Source organism: Humulus lupulus, chromosome 2 (genome assembly GCF_963169125.1).
Source record: "Humulus lupulus chromosome 2, drHumLupu1.1, whole genome shotgun sequence".
NCBI classification, from domain to species: Eukaryota; Viridiplantae; Streptophyta; class Magnoliopsida; order Rosales; family Cannabaceae; genus Humulus; species Humulus lupulus.
Window position 1 is genome coordinate 25074615 of NC_084794.1, and position 17060 is coordinate 25091674.

At 33.9% G+C, this 17060-nt stretch overlaps 2 protein-coding genes across 3 annotated transcripts; one reads left to right on the top strand and one right to left on the bottom strand.

Moving 5' to 3' along the window:
- Positions 1 to 5406: 5406 nt before the first annotated feature.
- Positions 5407 to 16337, bottom strand: LOC133814051 (H/ACA ribonucleoprotein complex subunit 2-like protein). The gene is made up of 5 exons (XM_062247068.1): positions 16313 to 16337; positions 15899 to 15965; positions 15477 to 15515; positions 7756 to 7861; positions 5407 to 5568 (listed from the first exon to the last, which is right to left on the bottom strand). The coding sequence occupies exons 1-5, from the start codon at positions 16335 to 16337 to the stop codon at positions 5407 to 5409; spliced, it is 399 nt and encodes a 132-aa protein (XP_062103052.1).
- On the top strand, positions 9257 to 14513 carry LOC133817522 (chitin elicitor receptor kinase 1-like). Of its 2 annotated transcripts, XM_062250071.1 has the most exons (12): positions 9257 to 10027; positions 11382 to 11415; positions 11516 to 11520; positions 11609 to 11764; positions 12199 to 12389; positions 12471 to 12560; positions 12773 to 12866; positions 12947 to 13098; positions 13201 to 13292; positions 13717 to 13855; positions 13991 to 14086; positions 14183 to 14513. In XM_062250071.1, the coding sequence occupies exons 1-12, from the start codon at positions 9406 to 9408 to the stop codon at positions 14345 to 14347; spliced, it is 1836 nt and encodes a 611-aa protein (XP_062106055.1). In that variant the 5' UTR covers positions 9257 to 9405; the 3' UTR covers positions 14348 to 14513. The 2 variants fall into 2 exon arrangements, with proteins under 2 accessions (XP_062106055.1, XP_062106054.1); XM_062250070.1 differs by lacking the exons at positions 11382 to 11415; positions 11516 to 11520 and having other exon boundaries at positions 11612 to 11764.
- Positions 16338 to 17060: the final 723 nt, after the last annotated feature.

Below are 17060 nucleotides of genomic sequence, written 5' to 3' on the forward strand. Positions count from 1 at the left end.
GTTTACTTTTGATGAGTTTGTTGCAGGGTTTTTAGTTTTAAGCATTATTTTGTATATCTAATGCTTAGAGTTTCTTGTTGATGATGTAATAAGGTTATGGTAGTTGTTTAATAATTTTTATGATGCATGTGTATTGATTTTTGAAAATGGGAACCAAAACCCCCAAGGGTTTTGTAGGATACCCTAAAACAAAACATGTTTTAAGCTGTGACTTCCAATGGGTCAAGCAGCCACTGTATATTGTTTTTGTAAAATTAAATTGTACTGTGATGTTTTTGAGATTGAGTACATAAAATTGAGCTTTTGAAACACTAAAAAATGTTTAGAAATGAGTAAGTTATGCTATTTCAAAGTTTAGGTAAAAAACTGTTTTTTCGTATTCTTATTTTCGGAATCAAGTTTGGACAGCCACTGTATAGGGAAAATGAACTCAGTTTTTTCTAAAATTTTGTGGACATATTGCTGGCATAACCTATTATTCCACTGTAAAATTTGGTAAGAAAATATTGAACGATTTGAAAGTTATTAACTGTCAAAGTTTGGAAAAAATAAGGGCTTGAAAATAAGGTCATTTTTACCTCATTGTTGGAAAATGATTTCCCCAATAAAAAATGCTCATTTTGACCTAAGATTTTACAAAGACCTAAATGGAATAACAAAAATAGAATTGAGAAATTTTGGTAACAATTGGGTAAGTAAATTTCGAGTTATGAACTAACGAAGTATGTAGTTAAAAATGTGAAAAATAGGTTTTTCACACTTAGTGTAAAAATGAGATTTTGGAACATAAGGTAAAAAGTAAAATTTTGCTTATTTCAAGATATAAATTGGTAAGTCTTGAAATAATATTTTCACTAAAATTACCCCTTTGAGTTTAAATGAATTATTTTTATTAAAGAGTTTTTATTCTTTCTAAAAATAAGAGATTTAATTTATTAATAGTTAATAAATTAAAAGAGGGTTTAAAACCCTATATTTTGATAAAATAATTAAATGAATTATTTTTCTAGTAAGTAAAAATTGATAAATTGCTTTTGAAAAATTAATTAGTCAAGATGAGAAATTTATAACGGTTTTCCTAATTAAGACAAATTAGGCAATTTTCTTAAATCGGTTTTTAGATATTAAAACCTTAAGAAAACTAAAAGGAAAATTTAAAGAGTTTATTTTCTTTAAAAATAATTAAGGAATTTATTTGTATTTTCTGGATGTAATACCGGCTAAAATCTTACATATTTTAACCGACTAGTCGAAAGTGCGGGTTAATAGCGATACCTTGAAAGAATAAGATTTTTAGCGGGTTGTGGGGAAATACCATTGTGATACCCGAGCCTAGGTATCGAGACCTTAGGATAGGTCTCCCCGAGACTTAGGGTTTAGTCTCGAATATTTTGTATGACTTTCCTTAATAGGTTTAAAACCAAATAAGGATTATAAATCCTTACAAATGACTTTTATTAAAATGACCAAACTGCCCAAAATAATAATAATGAATTATGAGTGCCATAATTAATCCGAGTATACTGTATGGATAACTACAGTATTGGCTAAGCGTAACTGGACTGAACGTTGGAGGGTGAAAACCTGCTGAGCGCTAAGGACTCCAAATAAGTCAACTTATATTGTATGGCTGCAACATGAAATGATTATTGTCTTGTATGTTATTATAGGGATACATGCACATATATAGGCTGCCATAGAAAGTTTCTTAGAGACGTTAGTCTAGTGAGTGCTGATTTAGACAATATGAACGGTAGAAGTCCGTCATATCCTAGACGGTTGATCCCCGTCACACTGCTTGATTTTATTTATGTCCGGTTCATTACCGCGACGAGTGGCCATGAGATGAGGATAAGCTGGTTAAACCTAGGGGCGCCAAGATAAATGGGACCTAGGGGCCCTCATGCTTACTTAATCATTGGACGGTTAGAATTCGAGCAAGTGCTCTGATAAGTTATTCCCGGATAGCAGCCGTGAATATTGGCCATTCCGTGAGAGTGCCTAGAGATACTACGGGTTGCCAAGATTGAGTGAGGCTGAACACCCTAGGGGCAGCTGCTCACCAGCACCACTGATTAACATAGATGTCTCCGTAAAACCGTGTAAATTGGATTACACTCTTGGATAAGTAGCGATGCCCTAGGTAACACGATAGTTACCCTTGATGAGAATATTTATTGGCTAGATCTTAGTGTGGAGACTCGTTTCTCTTTTACAGATTAGCAATTATGTTGGAGGGCGCGTTACGCATGAATTGTTGGAAATTGTCGAGCGTTGGTCTTGAATTATATTGTGATATAATATATCTGCTTGCTCTGGGATTTTCTGAGTGCAGGGATATAATTGTTGGTAAGATATAGTTGTGATATAATATATCTGCTTGTTCTGGGATTTTCTGAGTGCAGGATTTTTATCTAGATATGAATTAATTTATCCTTGGTTATTAGGCATGACCATAAGTTTGCCAGGACTCTTTAGCGTTCTTGAAATTGATTGTGTAGGGTCCGGATCCCTATGTCTCTATCTGCTTTGTTTGAAAGTTGATCTTACTAAGCGTTTTCGCTTACCTAGTTGTTTCATGTTGTAGGTAAGGGCAAGGGCAAGGCAGAGCAGTGAGCGCTGGAGTCTTCCTTGCAAATGTACATGTGGATCGACCTTTTGGGAAGCCTTTTTATTTTTGGAAATGTTGTGTAATTTTCCTAAACTAGGCTCACTCTAATCTTTATAAAACATGTTTGTAACTAAATGTTAAGTATGGCCATACGACTTCTTACAAAGTTTTTTTTCTATGGGTTTTTGAGACATTTTGTTAAATGAAAACATTTATATTTCCCCATTATCGAGTCTTGAAAATCCGGGTCATTACAGCTTTAAATCCTTAGATTTCTGCAATAATATTCATAAAATAAACAATTGGAAGAAGGTGTAAGAACAAACAATTGCCAAGTTATTGGGATTTAAGGGGGAGTTCTTCAAAAGAGTTAAATATAATTTTATACTTTGTTTAGATCAATTGGCAGCTTAATTTTCTCTATTATTACTTTTGTTGCTTTATTTTTGTGTTTGGTGTTTCAAAGGTTGCTCTAAATAGGTTGTTGTATATGTTGCTTATGGGTTGCTTATGTTACTTATAATGATTTGGGTTGCTGAATAGGTTGATTCCTGGGTTTTGTATATTTCTTGAAATGATGTAAATCTGAATTCGGGGTTGCTAATTAGGTTGCTAACTAGTTCCTTAAGAGGTAATAAAGGTTGCTGACGAGCCTGGTTAAGGGTTTCTCTATTTTATGTATATATTTTTTGATTGATTTGATTGAATCTGAATAGGCTGTTGTAAATGCTTATGTTGCTACAAACAAGCAATTGATAATCAGTTGGATAACAATGGATTGTCAATTTCTTGAAATGATGTAAATATGAATTTTTGGGTTGCTGATTAGATTGCTAACTAGTTCCTTAAGAGGTAATAAAGGTTGCTGACGAGCCTGGTTAAGAGTTTCTCTATTTTTTGTATATTTTTTTTTATTGATTTGGTTGAATCTGAATGAGTTGTTGTAAATGCTTAGGTTGCTGCAAACAAGCAATTGATAGTCAGTTGAATAACAATGGATTGTCAATTTCTTGAAATGATGTAAACCTGAATTTCTGGGTTGTTGATTAGGTTGCTGACTAGTTCTTTAAGAGGTAATAAAGGTTGCTGACGAGTCTGGTTAAGAGTTTCTATATTTTTTGTATATATTTTTTTATTGATTTGGTTGAATCTGAATGGGTTGTTGTAAATGCTAAGGTTGCTGCAAACATATTCATAAAACAAGCAATTGGAAGAAGGTGTGAGGACAAGCAATTGCCAATATCTTGGGATTTAAAGAGGAGTGATTGCAAGGAGGTAAATATGATTTTATATTTTTCTTAGAACAATTGGTAGCTTAATTAGGTGTAGATTGAAAGGAGCCTGGTTTGTAGATTGATAATATGTTTCTTTATGTGTTGTTTATGGGCTTTATAAAGTTGTTTAAGAGTACAATAGTTGCTTAAAAATATTGTTTTATATGTTGTTTTTGGGAATGATAAGTTGCAAGTTGCTGAATAGGTTGCTTAAGAATTGATTAAAGTAGTTGTAATGCTTGCTGTATATGTTACTTGTAATGACTGGTAGTTGCTGGTTCCAATTGCTTAAGAGTTGCTTAAGTTGGTGGAACAGTTGTTGTATATGTTGCTTATAATGATTGGTACTTACTAAATAGGTTGCTTAAGTAGATGTAAATGTTGTTGTATATGTTGTTTATAATGACTGGTAGTTGCTCAGTCAGTTGCTTAAGAATTGCTTAAAAGTTGTAACAGTTGATGCATATACTGCATATAATGATTGGTAGTTGCTGAAAAAATTGCTTGTAATGATTTTGTATATGTTGGTTATAAATATTGGAAGTTGCCAAATAGGTTACGCAAGATTTGATTTATTTGTTGCTTAAGATGCTTGTGAGTTGATTTAAATTTTGTTATAATAATGATTGTGAGCTGTTGAATAAGTTCATTAAGGTTTAACATGATACTCAAATATTAGGGTTTAACATCATTATATGTTGCTTTGCAAGTTTCTTGAAGGGTTAGATTTTTTTTTTATGGTTAAATAATGAAATTACTTTAATTGTTTTTATAATATTAGATATGTTTCAACATGTTTCAAATGGATCAACTTCCTTATGCTCATGAAATTGCTGTGTTTTAAATAAATGAATCAAGATCATTATCAATATTGTTCTCCATATTACACCAAGGAAGCCATGGTTGCAACTTACAAAGAAATTATATACCCACTTGGCAACAAAGACACTTAGAAAGTAGATCGGATCCTTATCAGTTGAGTTTCCCACTCCTTTATCAGTCGCGGAGACTTGAGCATAAACACGATTGAGAAGTGTCAAGAAACTCAAGGTCACAAATGGATTTCTGAAGACCATCACACCCTGATCACCTCTTTGATGAGACATAAGTCAAGATTAATTAGTCTTGATTTTGATACATACATTACATGCACTAAATGACTCGACATAACATTTACATGGAGCCACAAATGGAAACCATATAGACAATTAAGAGAAAAAAATGTTAAACCCCATATAATGACTAAACATACAATTTTACCATAATGATTTCATTCTTTTGGCCAGTAGTATAAATTGATGTCCCTACTAAAATTGGGATATGCAAATTCACTAGTCGCTACCCCTTAAAACAGACATTCAAAGTTTCCAATAAAATATAAAATAAAGATGACTGGGAAAGAAAGCATTATGATACAAAACTGAGCCACAGTGCAATTGAAAGTATTACATCAAGAAAGAAGCATAAAATAAGCTAAGTTAAACAGCTACGAGTACAAGATGGGCAACAAAATTACTTCTCTTAGAAAAGTGTGGCTGCAAGTTCAGAAACCTCTGCTTTAACCTGGTCATATTCTGACTTTAGTTTTTCCAGTTCCTTTGGGCTCAGTTCTCCCTTGGCAGGCTTGGTCATTACCAAAACACTGCAAGTTGGCCTCTTTGTGGCCCCTGCATTTGCTAGATCCTGAAGAAACACCATTGATCAGAGACAAAGATACATAATGTTGTCTGTGGAAATTAGAAGAACAGAGAGGTTTCACATCCTAGAGAGAGTCTAACAAAGACAACAATCATCTGGGCAAGCTAATGTACCATCTATATATCATATGTAATGACCCAACTACTCTAGACCTTGGACCATTAATGAAAACTATACATAGACACTAATCTTTAACAAAACTTACAAGTGAAAAGATCATAACTTTATTAAAACTTGTAAAAAACAAATGTTAGACTTACATAAAATCTCAAGTAGGATATGGGATCCCATTGTTTTAAAAAACAAAACATAACATAATGGTAATTAAAAAGAGATTACATAATAAAATGCGGAAAGATACATATAAAAACCATAAGAAAACAAAAACTACATCCTCGAAACCGAAACTCTCGACTCCTTGAATCCATTCCGCCTCAATACACATCCCCCAAGCTTCCAAGAATCTTTCTCGCCACTAAAACTATTTTCCTGCACATATAAACAAAAAGGAGTGAGCCTAATGCCCAGCAAGGAAAATCTAACACATAACCATACACATAAAATTCATAAGGTAACATAAAAACATACTATAACACTTATGTCACATACATACTATAATGGCCATTATTACTTGGGGTCCCATAAACTAAACAAGTCATATGCCCAATAGATTAGTGGGGTCTTGCTAGCTAAGCAAGTCATATGCCCATAATCTATTTGGGGCTTGTTAGTCATATAGGTCATATGCCCAAGTCTACAATCATACTTAACATAACATATTTCATAACATAAAATCATAAGATAACATATAAAAGCACATAACATATAAATTCTATCCTATTTTCCTTACCAAAAATACCGGGATATGAGGACAGAGTTGAGACTTTGGAACACTCCTAAAAACCATTTATAACAGGGTGAGTAAATTGAAGAAAAGGGATGAAAAGAATGGAAGGACTATACCATTGAGAATATACTTACCAAAAACTTATGTGCAAGTTCTTAGATTTCCTAACCAAAATAAAGATTAAGGTTAGAAGGCTAAGTAGAAGACTATGAGAACTTAAATAAAATAATATCAATTGAACTAGAGTGTGGAAATACCCTGAAGACTTATAAGACCAATCTAAACCTTGAACCGAAATGCTACAAAACCTTACTTCCCAAGTGTTTGATAAGCTTATGATGATCAAGCTTATAATTCCCAACCCAAGTATTTACACTCTCACACTCACCTAGCAACTTGCAGCCTCTGAACTTAGAGTAATAGATGAATAATGGCTGGGTACTAGGTCCTATTTATAGAGTTTAGGAATGGAGAGATCTTCATTTAACTTGAATAAAAATAATGGCTTTTTAAGTGAAAATAATTTGAATTATCGTTCAGCAGAGGCTGAAGACTCGTTCAAAAAGATGCTGGACTTCTCAAGAGTTTGAAGGTTTGAATGGAGAACGATTTCAAAAACTTTCAAATTATGCTGAGATGGGCCATATATCGCCCCCTGTAGGCGATATATCGCCTGGGCTAGTATGCCCGAGACAATCGTGCAACGTTTCGTGTTTTTTGTATCTTCGTGCTGCGATATATTGCCCCCTATAGCTGCGATATATCGGCATACGCTGATTATTTAAACACGAAATTACACATTTTTAGCTTAATTTAAATTGAGTAAACAACCTTGACTAAGCCCTCCAACGTTTTCAAAGCTGCTGACTGACCTTAGAGTATTCAAATTTTAACCTTAATAAATTTAATCCTCAAAATACTTAATCATTAATAAACCCATACATAACATGTGCTATTATCCTATTGGTTCTTATTTAAACCTTATAGTATACTAAATATTATCCTCAATATCAGTCATATTAATCAAACCTTAGGTTAAAATTAATATTCCTAAACTATATGTTAAACTTAGAAAATCTACGAGTGCTACTATAAGTGTCCAAATAAATCCCGGTCTGAACCAAAAATCCACAGTCATAAAGATAATACTATTATTACTAGTATACTATTATCTAACTTAGCTAAGTAAAGTTCTTGGACTCTACATCATAATTAGAACAAAGTCATAACATACTCTAAAAAAGCACTCAAAGAAAGGAAGAAAAACCCAAAATGTCAAACTCGAATATGAAAATGAAAAAATAATGTATTATTCATAAACTTACTTCTTTTGAGGGAACGTAAACATAGGGAATTTCAGTTTCTTCACACAAAATTGGAACATGAGTGATGACATCAATAGGAGAAATGTTCCCAGCTATAACACATACTCTGCATCAATAAGGGAATAAAAAAAAGAGAAGAATAAAATCATAAAAAACTTTCATAAATGATATACCATTGTATTAAGCAACCTTCTGAACAAAGGCAATCACAACAGTATTTATTACACATTAGTTAATCATATATATAAATATGCCTATATAACTACAAGATGGATAGCTTTGCAAGAAGTTGTTCCCCCTGTACGCTAGTCTGACAAACAAATCAACCATTATTTTTCATTAGACAAATCAACTAGGCTCTTAACCAGCTAAAGTAGTACAAAGAACGAGGCGGAGGACGTCAACGTTGCGGAGGTGGCTAGAACACAGAGGTGAGTGGCGGTGGCTAGGGCACGGAGGACGTCGACGTTGCAGAGCTGAGCGGCGGTGGCTAGGGCACGGAGGTGAGCGACGGTGGCTAGCATACGGAGGACGTCAACATTGCGGAGTTGAGCGGCGGTCGTCCAAACGAGTGTTAAGGGTCAGGGAAGGGTATTTCATTCCTTTAATGTGATTTGCACAACATTTTTTTTTATTAAAAGTTAGTATATGATTATAGTGAAAGTCGTACTATTGCATAAAAAAATTTATAAAAATAAAAAGAATGAAAAAATAACGTAAAAATAGAAAATAAATGATAAAAAACAGTATGTTGGATAATTTCTCTATTGAATACGTATGTTAATATAAATTTAAATATTATAAAATATAATTATAATAATATATAATGCATAATCTTACATTTTATTAAAAAAATTATTTAAAAAGTTTATCATATCATATATATTTAAATAATTATAAAAAATATTTTGGATTGAAATTTATATGACAAAGATATAAATTTAATAAATTCTATAAATAAAGTTAAAAAAATGTACGATGAAAGAAAAAAAATGAAAAAGAAAAAAAAATGATTAAAGAAAAAAGAATGAAAAGGGCCGAAGAAAAAAAAAACAAATAAGGATAAAAAAAATTACAAAATTAACTTGTTAATTTAAAAAAATTTAATTAAGAACGAAAGTATGTCATAAACACACATTTACACAAAAATATGAGAAACAAAAATCATAAACATAACAAATATTTTTAAAAACTCTCATATTTTTTTGTAAATATTTGAAAAAGTGGATAAATGATGTAAATTCTACCAATGTTTATTATTGTGATTAATAAAGATTAATTAATCTAATTATATTAAGAAGATTGTCGGGGTTCACTAATTTGTATTAAAAAGCTGTCATTAACAAGTGGCTGGTTAGTTATTGCAAAGCAAATCGCCGCCGCCCACGTCTGACATTAATAATGCCCTCGCGCCATCATTATCTCTCATAGACGATAGGTACGACAATATCTCTAAATCATTTTATTTTTAATTAAATACTAAATACAAAACACCGTGCAAAAGGGTTTATTCAGTCAACGGTCAAAAACCCAGTTTGGAAAGTCTCTCTTCAACTTCAATTCCAAAACCCAGCTTATCGTTCTGGGCCCTCTCTAACCAATTGATTTGCCGAAAGGATTATCTTTCATTTTTTTTCCCGGTGAAACCAGATGAAAGCTGTAGCTGGGTACTTATGGCTCCTGGTGTTAATCTCGCTTTGTTTCAGCGTCAAATCCAAGTGTCCCAAAACTTGTGACTTAGCTTTAGCTTCCTTCTACGTTTGGCCGGGATCGACTCTCACCTTGGTAGCTGACCTTTTCGATTCGTCTGCTGAAACCATCGTTGATTATAATAGTGGCCGAATACCCAACAAGGACAGCGTCCGATCTGACATCAGAATCAACATCCCCTTTGCGTGCGACCGCTGTGTAGCCGACCAGTATCTCGCCCATGAATTCGGCTACAAAGTTATCGGCGGCGACACATACGAGAGGGTTGTTTCGAACTACTCCAGCTTAACGACGGTCCAGTCGTTGATCGAGTCTAATCCCTTATATGACCCTAACAACATACCGGATACCGGCAATTTGAACGTATCGGTGAATTGTTCGTGCGGAAATAGCCAGATTTCTAAAGAGTTTGGGCTGTTTATCACGTACCCTCTTCGACCGAATGACACTTTAGACTCGATTGCGACGAGCAATAATATTTCTGCTGATTGGATAAGGAGGTATAACCCGGATGTTCTGAATTTTAGCCAAGGGAGTGGCATCATTTTTTTCCCTGGAAAAGGTGTGCGAATTCTTCTTTGTGGGAAACTTTCCTTCCTTTGGTTTCATTAATTTTGATGTGAAAGTGCTAATAAGCACGGTTGAAGCATAACAGTTTGAGTTATCTGGGGAAAAAGTATGAAATAAGGTAGGATAAAATGCACTTTAGTGTCTTTCTTTGATCCTTGGTTGCATTATGCATTTTGAATTGTGTATGCCTCAATTCTTTTGCTTTATGTTTTGATTGATTTCGATGCACAAATGATAAAAAGCTCTGTTTAAGTAGCGGGTTTGTTGAGAGTTTTCTGAGTATCAAGTTAGCAGGATGATGAAATTTAGTGACTTGATTTTACCCTTTATTGCACTTTGTGTTTTCAATTGTGTATGCGTCTGTTCTTGTCTTTTATGAACGGCTTGCTTTTAGTTTGATAAGTTTTGCGATAGAAAACACTGTTTAACTAGCAGCTTTGTTAAGTGTTTTTAGTAACCACCCAGGATTTTTGTTTAGTGGGGCTTAAAATAAATAAAATACATACAATAAAAGTTATAATCGTATTTTATATCCTATTTATAGTAATTATATCTATTTTTGTGTGGTCTTTTATCACTATTAAGTGAACAATTATTAAATTAAAAACATAATACATATATATATATATATATATTTTTTACAAATTCACTAAAAAAAAGATAAAAAAAAAATATTTATGTGCAGCCCCCTGTGGACTCTATCTATGTGAGTCCATTACTGAGTGTTGTATGGGACTAAGGATCAAACTAAGTAGGATAATATAAGTTAGTTACCATTCGATCCTTAGTGGCACTTATTGTTTAGAAATTTTTATACTGCAATTCTTGTTCTTTGTGTTTCTTTTGCATTTAGTTTGATAGGCATTGATGTGGACATGCTAAAGTGCTGTTTAATTAGCAAATTTATTGAGAATTATCTGAGAAATAAATTTCAAGTAGGATAACTTGATTAAGTTCTTAGTAACACTTCATGTTCGAATTTGTGGCTTATGTCCATTATTATAATAGAAGTGTTTACTAGGTTGGTTGTCGAGAGTTGGTTAAATAGTAGTGTTTAAATTCAGGACTTGGGTGGAGAAGATTGTGGAAAAGTAGATGCTATGTCTGAATGCAACATTGACATTTTATTATGACCAGAGTAGTTCCTTTTTTATCGAAAGCCAGATAGTTTCTGTATATTATTAGGCATATGTAATGGCTCAAATTGTTAGTGGAGAGCTGTGTTAGACTGTTGAAGTTGAAGTGGACATTTGATGAAACACTGTTATATTTTTAATCTAGTCTTTAGATTGTGGCTTTGGCTGATTTGTTAGCTCACCATTGCTCTTATTGCTTCAAATTTGCAGATCCAAAGGGTAGCTTTCGGCCTCTGACTTCTAGGTAGCTCCTACTGCCTTTTTCATCACACCATTTCAAAGAGATGATATATTTCTCCAAATCATTATCTTATGAATTTTATTTTTTTTCTTTCCTTTTGCAGCTCAGGTGCTCGAGAAGTTAATTATGTTGCCAACTTTCGGAGATTAAGACAAAACTTCATGGAACTTTGTGCTTATATTTTGCTTTTTCTAAGCAGGACTGAAAGGTGGAGTTATTGCTATCATAGTCGTGGCAGCTGTCGTGGGGGTGCTATTGTTAGCCGCAGGCATATATTACAAATTTTACCGAAAGGTGGATGGAAAATTAATTTCTTCAGAGTTTGAAGATCAGTCTAGTCATCATTTGTATGGTATGATAAATTGTTTTCCTAATCGCTATTTGTCTTTCTAGGTTATATGAGGAAAAATTGTAATTTGACCATTGTCATTTTGGTAAAAAAGACTTGGTTAAAAAATTTTGTCCTCGTAAATATAGCGATATTCTTTTGTCCGTGTGATATTATTTTTTCAATTGATAATATTTTTCAGAGAATGCTTCTGGTTGAGCAAGATATTTTTATGTGAAGCCAAATGATTCTTTGTTTTTCCTATAAATATTTAGCAAATTGATTGTTCCCAGACTATAGTTTTCATCTGAAGACCTTTGAATCAATTCAGTTTGTTTTACCTGTTCATGTTCTTATACAGTTTAGATCTACAAAATCAAGTGGGTAATGCTTTTTTAATGTGAAATTAAAGGTCACTTATTCAGTATCTTACTAATATTTCCTTCCCTGGATCTTAGGCCCTGAAAGTAGTTCAGACAAAGCTGCAGTTACTCCTCGCAAAGCTGGTGGCCTTGCAGGCATAACTGTTGACAAATCAGTGGAGTTCTCGTATGAAGAACTTGCTAAGGCTAGTGATAACTTCAGCTTGGCCAATAAGATTGGGCAAGGCGGTTTTGGCGCTGTTTACTATGCTGAGCTGAGAGGCGAGGTTAGTTCCATAAATGTTTCTATTCATTTTTTTTTCAGTTGTATGGCTTTAGCATTCCTATCATACACCTCTTTCTTCCAGAAAGCTGCAATAAAAAAGATGGATATGGAAGCATCAAAGGAATTTTTGGCTGAATTGAAGGTTTTAACACGTGTCCATCACTTAAACTTGGTAAGTAACTTTCTTTTCCAATTAATGAGGCGTATTAGCTTATACTAAAACTTTAACAGCATTTTTTTTAAAAATAAAATAAAAAAACCTTAAGTAGCATTGGTGGGCTCATTTTCTAGCATACTAAGGTGGTAGATTAATTAGTGGGTCTAAGGAGTCAACCATTGTGACTCTTTGTACAGATACATAATGTAAACCGATAACCAACGCAGGTGCGCTTGATTGGATATTGTGTGGAGGGCTCTCTTTTCCTGGTTTATGAATTCATTGAGAATGGAAACTTAAGCCAGCATTTGCGTGGTTCAGGTGAGACGGAAATGTATGATGAAGATTTAAGTTGATGTCTCATCTATGGTGATGTTTACTGTAGTTCTAACTATATGCAGAGAGAGAACCTATGCCCTGGTCTACTCGAGTGCAGATAGCCCTGGATTCAGCAAGAGGTCTTGAATACATTCATGAGCATACTGTTCCTGTTTATATTCATCGTGATATAAAATCAGCCAATATATTAATAGACAAAAACTTCCATGCAAAGGTTGCTTTTGTTATCCATTTGTCAATATGGCCATTATTAAGCCTGTTCACATAGTTGTATTAATGTGTGTGTGCGTGTATATATATATTTATATTACTGCAGGTTGCAGATTTTGGACTAACTAAGCTTACTGAAGTTGGTGGTTCATCTCTTCCCACACGTCTTGTGGGAACTTTCGGATATATGCCACCAGAGTAAGCAATCTTTTAGTTTTTAGTTTTTAGATAAAGCTACTAACTCAGCCATAAGAAATGGGATTGTACAGATTTCGAGGCAACAAAGCTACTTGAAGGGCCAAATATTAGCTCAGATCAGCAGCTATGCATTAATTCCTAGATGTTTCTAGTCATCTTGCTCAGGAAATATATGGATGAATAGACTTAAACATTGTGCTTGATTTAAAAAAGAAAAAAAAAACTTTGAAAATTTGTTTCTAAACCATGATTAATTACTATGATCAGAGTTGTTCCATGGTGCCTAGTTTGTATTTGATGATCAAATGTACATCCATGTTAGCACAAAAGAGAAAAAAAAATTAAACTATGTTATTTCTGAATAAACAAGGAATAAAAAGAAATGTTATGAACAGAGATTAATTGGTATTATAAATGAGTGCAGATATGCTCAATATGGCGATGTATCTCCCAAGGTAGATGTATATGCTTTTGGGGTTGTCATTTATGAACTAATTTCTGCGAAGGAAGCAATCGTGAAGCCAGATGGTTCAGGTTCTGAATCAAAGGGTCTCGTTGGTTTGGTAATTTTCTCCCCTTTTTCTTTTTTAATGTCATGTCTTTGGTCTTATTTTTCTCTGAACAATGCAAATAAAAAATATTGATCCATGGGAAAATACTACTGAGCATATAGTTTGTCTTGTTTCCATGGTCTGCAGTTTGAGGATGTTCTTAATCAGCCTGATTTTAAAGATCTCCGCAAGCTAATTGACCCTAGGCTTGGAGAGAATTACCCAGTGGACTCCGTACGAAAGGTAACTTTCTTTTTTTCCAATAGAAAAAGCATCTCAAGCATATTATCAAAGAGGGTTAATAAGTTTATTGTGTTTGAACTGGTGATTTGGATGCAGATGGCACAGCTTGCTAAAGCATGTACTCATGAGAACCCACAACTGCGCCCAAGTATGAGATCCATTGTGGTTGCGTTAATGACACTTTCATCAAACACTGAAGATTGGGACGTTGGCTCCTTCTATGAAAATCAAGGTCTTGTCAATCTAATGTCAGGAAGGTAAAATAATCTCATGGTGAAATGGCCCTTGTATTGATTGTTCTTTGTTTTTTCTTTTCTAATTAACATTATTGTTGTATATTCTGAACATTGCCAAGTATAGAGGAGAATCGTTGTAGGCAGTTGTAAATCACATATTTGTATTTTATATATAAATGCATATTTGCTAATGTTCTTGAGCTTTATAAATGTTTAGTAAAAAGGGCACGTGGAACTAAAAAAAAAAACCTGCACAACATCTATTTTATTAGACACATTAATGACAAAAATAATAGTAATTATTTTCAAACAAATAACAAGAAAAGTGGGCGAGGATGTATGTTATCAAGCTCTGATAGAGAGAATCCCACGTATAGAATCAATATACCATTTAAAAGAACACGTGTTACTATTCATACCAATTAGTATAGAATCAATATATCATGCACCTCATTCTACTTTTTCTTTCACAATATAGCTTTTTTTATTCTCGAATCACTAACAATTTTCAACTTTTATTTCGGAGTTATTTTTCTTTGTTAAAATTCCTCTGAACAATGTCAAATATGATTCCTTTTGGCACATCCAAAAATTGACAAAAATGTTATGTAACCATTATGTATAATTAATAAACTACAAAAATCTCTCTGCCTCCCCAAATTATTTGGTAAAACCTATTTGTCGAGATATGATCAAAATACCAGTACATGTCTTGACTAAGCCTTATTGTGATTATTTGTGTTATAACCCAAATTAAATTTATTAAACTTCTTAATTGGATTAAGTTTGTTAGTTCATATGGTTAGGCTTGTATTTTATTATTAGTTAGTTTAGATCAACTGTATTACGCTTTCTTGGTTGTATATTCGGTTTTGTTTATATCAAAATTTAGTTGTATCTTTACTATATAAATAATAATAAAAGCTCTATTAAGATTCATTCACTAAATCTGAACCCATTTTATCTCAAACACTCTTGTGTTTACATGGTATCAGGCCTTCACAATCACTTTCTCTTCCAAACACTTTCCCTTCTTGATTTCTTGTAAGCTTCCATGGCGTCTGACAACTCTCAAGATTCCTCTACAGCCCCTGGAAACTCTGCTACTGCTCCAATCCTTTCCATGATTTCAGCTCTCACGGCTCAGCAACAACAATTTGTGGTTCTTTCTCAAGCTCTTAACCATGTCTTGCCTGTCAAACTAGACCGAACAAATTTCCTCTAGCATGCTCAGATGAAGAATGTAATCTTTGCAAACGACATTGAGGATTTTCTTGATGGTACTGCAACAACTCCTCCTTCAGCCGTGGAAGGTGTCTCTGGTATCAACCCGAATTTTGTCACTTGGCGTCGTAAGGATCGCCTGATTCTAAGCTGGATTTTCTCTTCACTATCCCAAGAAATAATGTCACTGATTGTTGGTCACTCCACTAGTACAATCTTCTGGAATGCCCTTCGCCAAATCTATTCCTCTACTTTGAATGCATGTATTATGCAATTACAAATTCAACTACAAACTGTCAAGAAAAAGAGCCTTATCGATGATTGATTATGTCCTCAAAGTCAAGAGTCTTGCCGGTCAACTTGCTGTGGTCTCCGAAAAAGTCTCTGAAAGAGATCAGGTTCTTTACCTTCTAGCTGGTCTTAGTGCAGAATAAAATTATTTGTTGTCTCCAGTATATCCAAGACTAAGGGCTTCACATTTGAACATGTCACAAGCCTCCTTCTTGCTCATGAGACTCGCCTAGAACAACAAAATTCCATTGATGAAGCTGCTTCAATTATGGCCAATGCTGCCTTTCGTCATCACCAGTCTCAGCGAACCCAATCTTGGAATTGCCCAGCACCAGGTCGTGGTTCATTCACTAATGCCCCATCTTCATCTCAGGGTTGAGCCCTCTCATCTAATCGCAGCTATAACAACATTTTAGGACCAAGAATCATCAATCAACTCTGCTCTCGTGTAGGACACAATGCCTTCAATTATTACAGGCGTTTTGATCCAAATTTACCATCTTATTATGCTTCCAATGTGGCCTTGTCAACTTCGGTCTCTTCAATGGTAGCCACACCAAACACAATAGTTGATGATACATGGCTACTGGACTCGGATGCGTCTAGTCATCTCACCCCCAATGTCAACACAATTGACAACTCCACTCCTTGCTTGGGATTTGAAACAGTCACCAGAGGCAATGGTAACTCTATTCCAATTCATTCTTTTGGTCATTCCACTTTACTTGCTCCTAATAAATCATTTTCTTTACAAAATGTTTATCATGCCCCAAATTTAGCTGCTAATCTTTTATCTGTGTCTCAATTTTGCCATGACAATAATGTGTGTATCGACCTCTACTCCCACCTTTACAAAATAAAGGATCTTTCCACAAAGAAATGGTTGCTTCAAGGTTCTCTTGAACAAGGACTTTATACCTTCCAAGATGCCAAAGATCCTCATTCACCCTCTAGTGCCAAATGTGCTTACCTCACAACAACTCTACACCCAATTCCTGCTTTTAGTTATACTCGTAAGTTTCATAGTGTACAAATGACCCCTACTTCTATATGGCATGCAAGAATGGGCAATGTTCATTTTGATGTATTTATTTTTGTTTTGAAACAATGTAATAAATATTTTACATATAATAAAAAGCACATTTGTTCCTCTTGTCAACTTGCAAAGAGTCACAAACTCCCTTTCTCACTATCTAGTTCTCATGTTATAAAGCCTTTAGAAC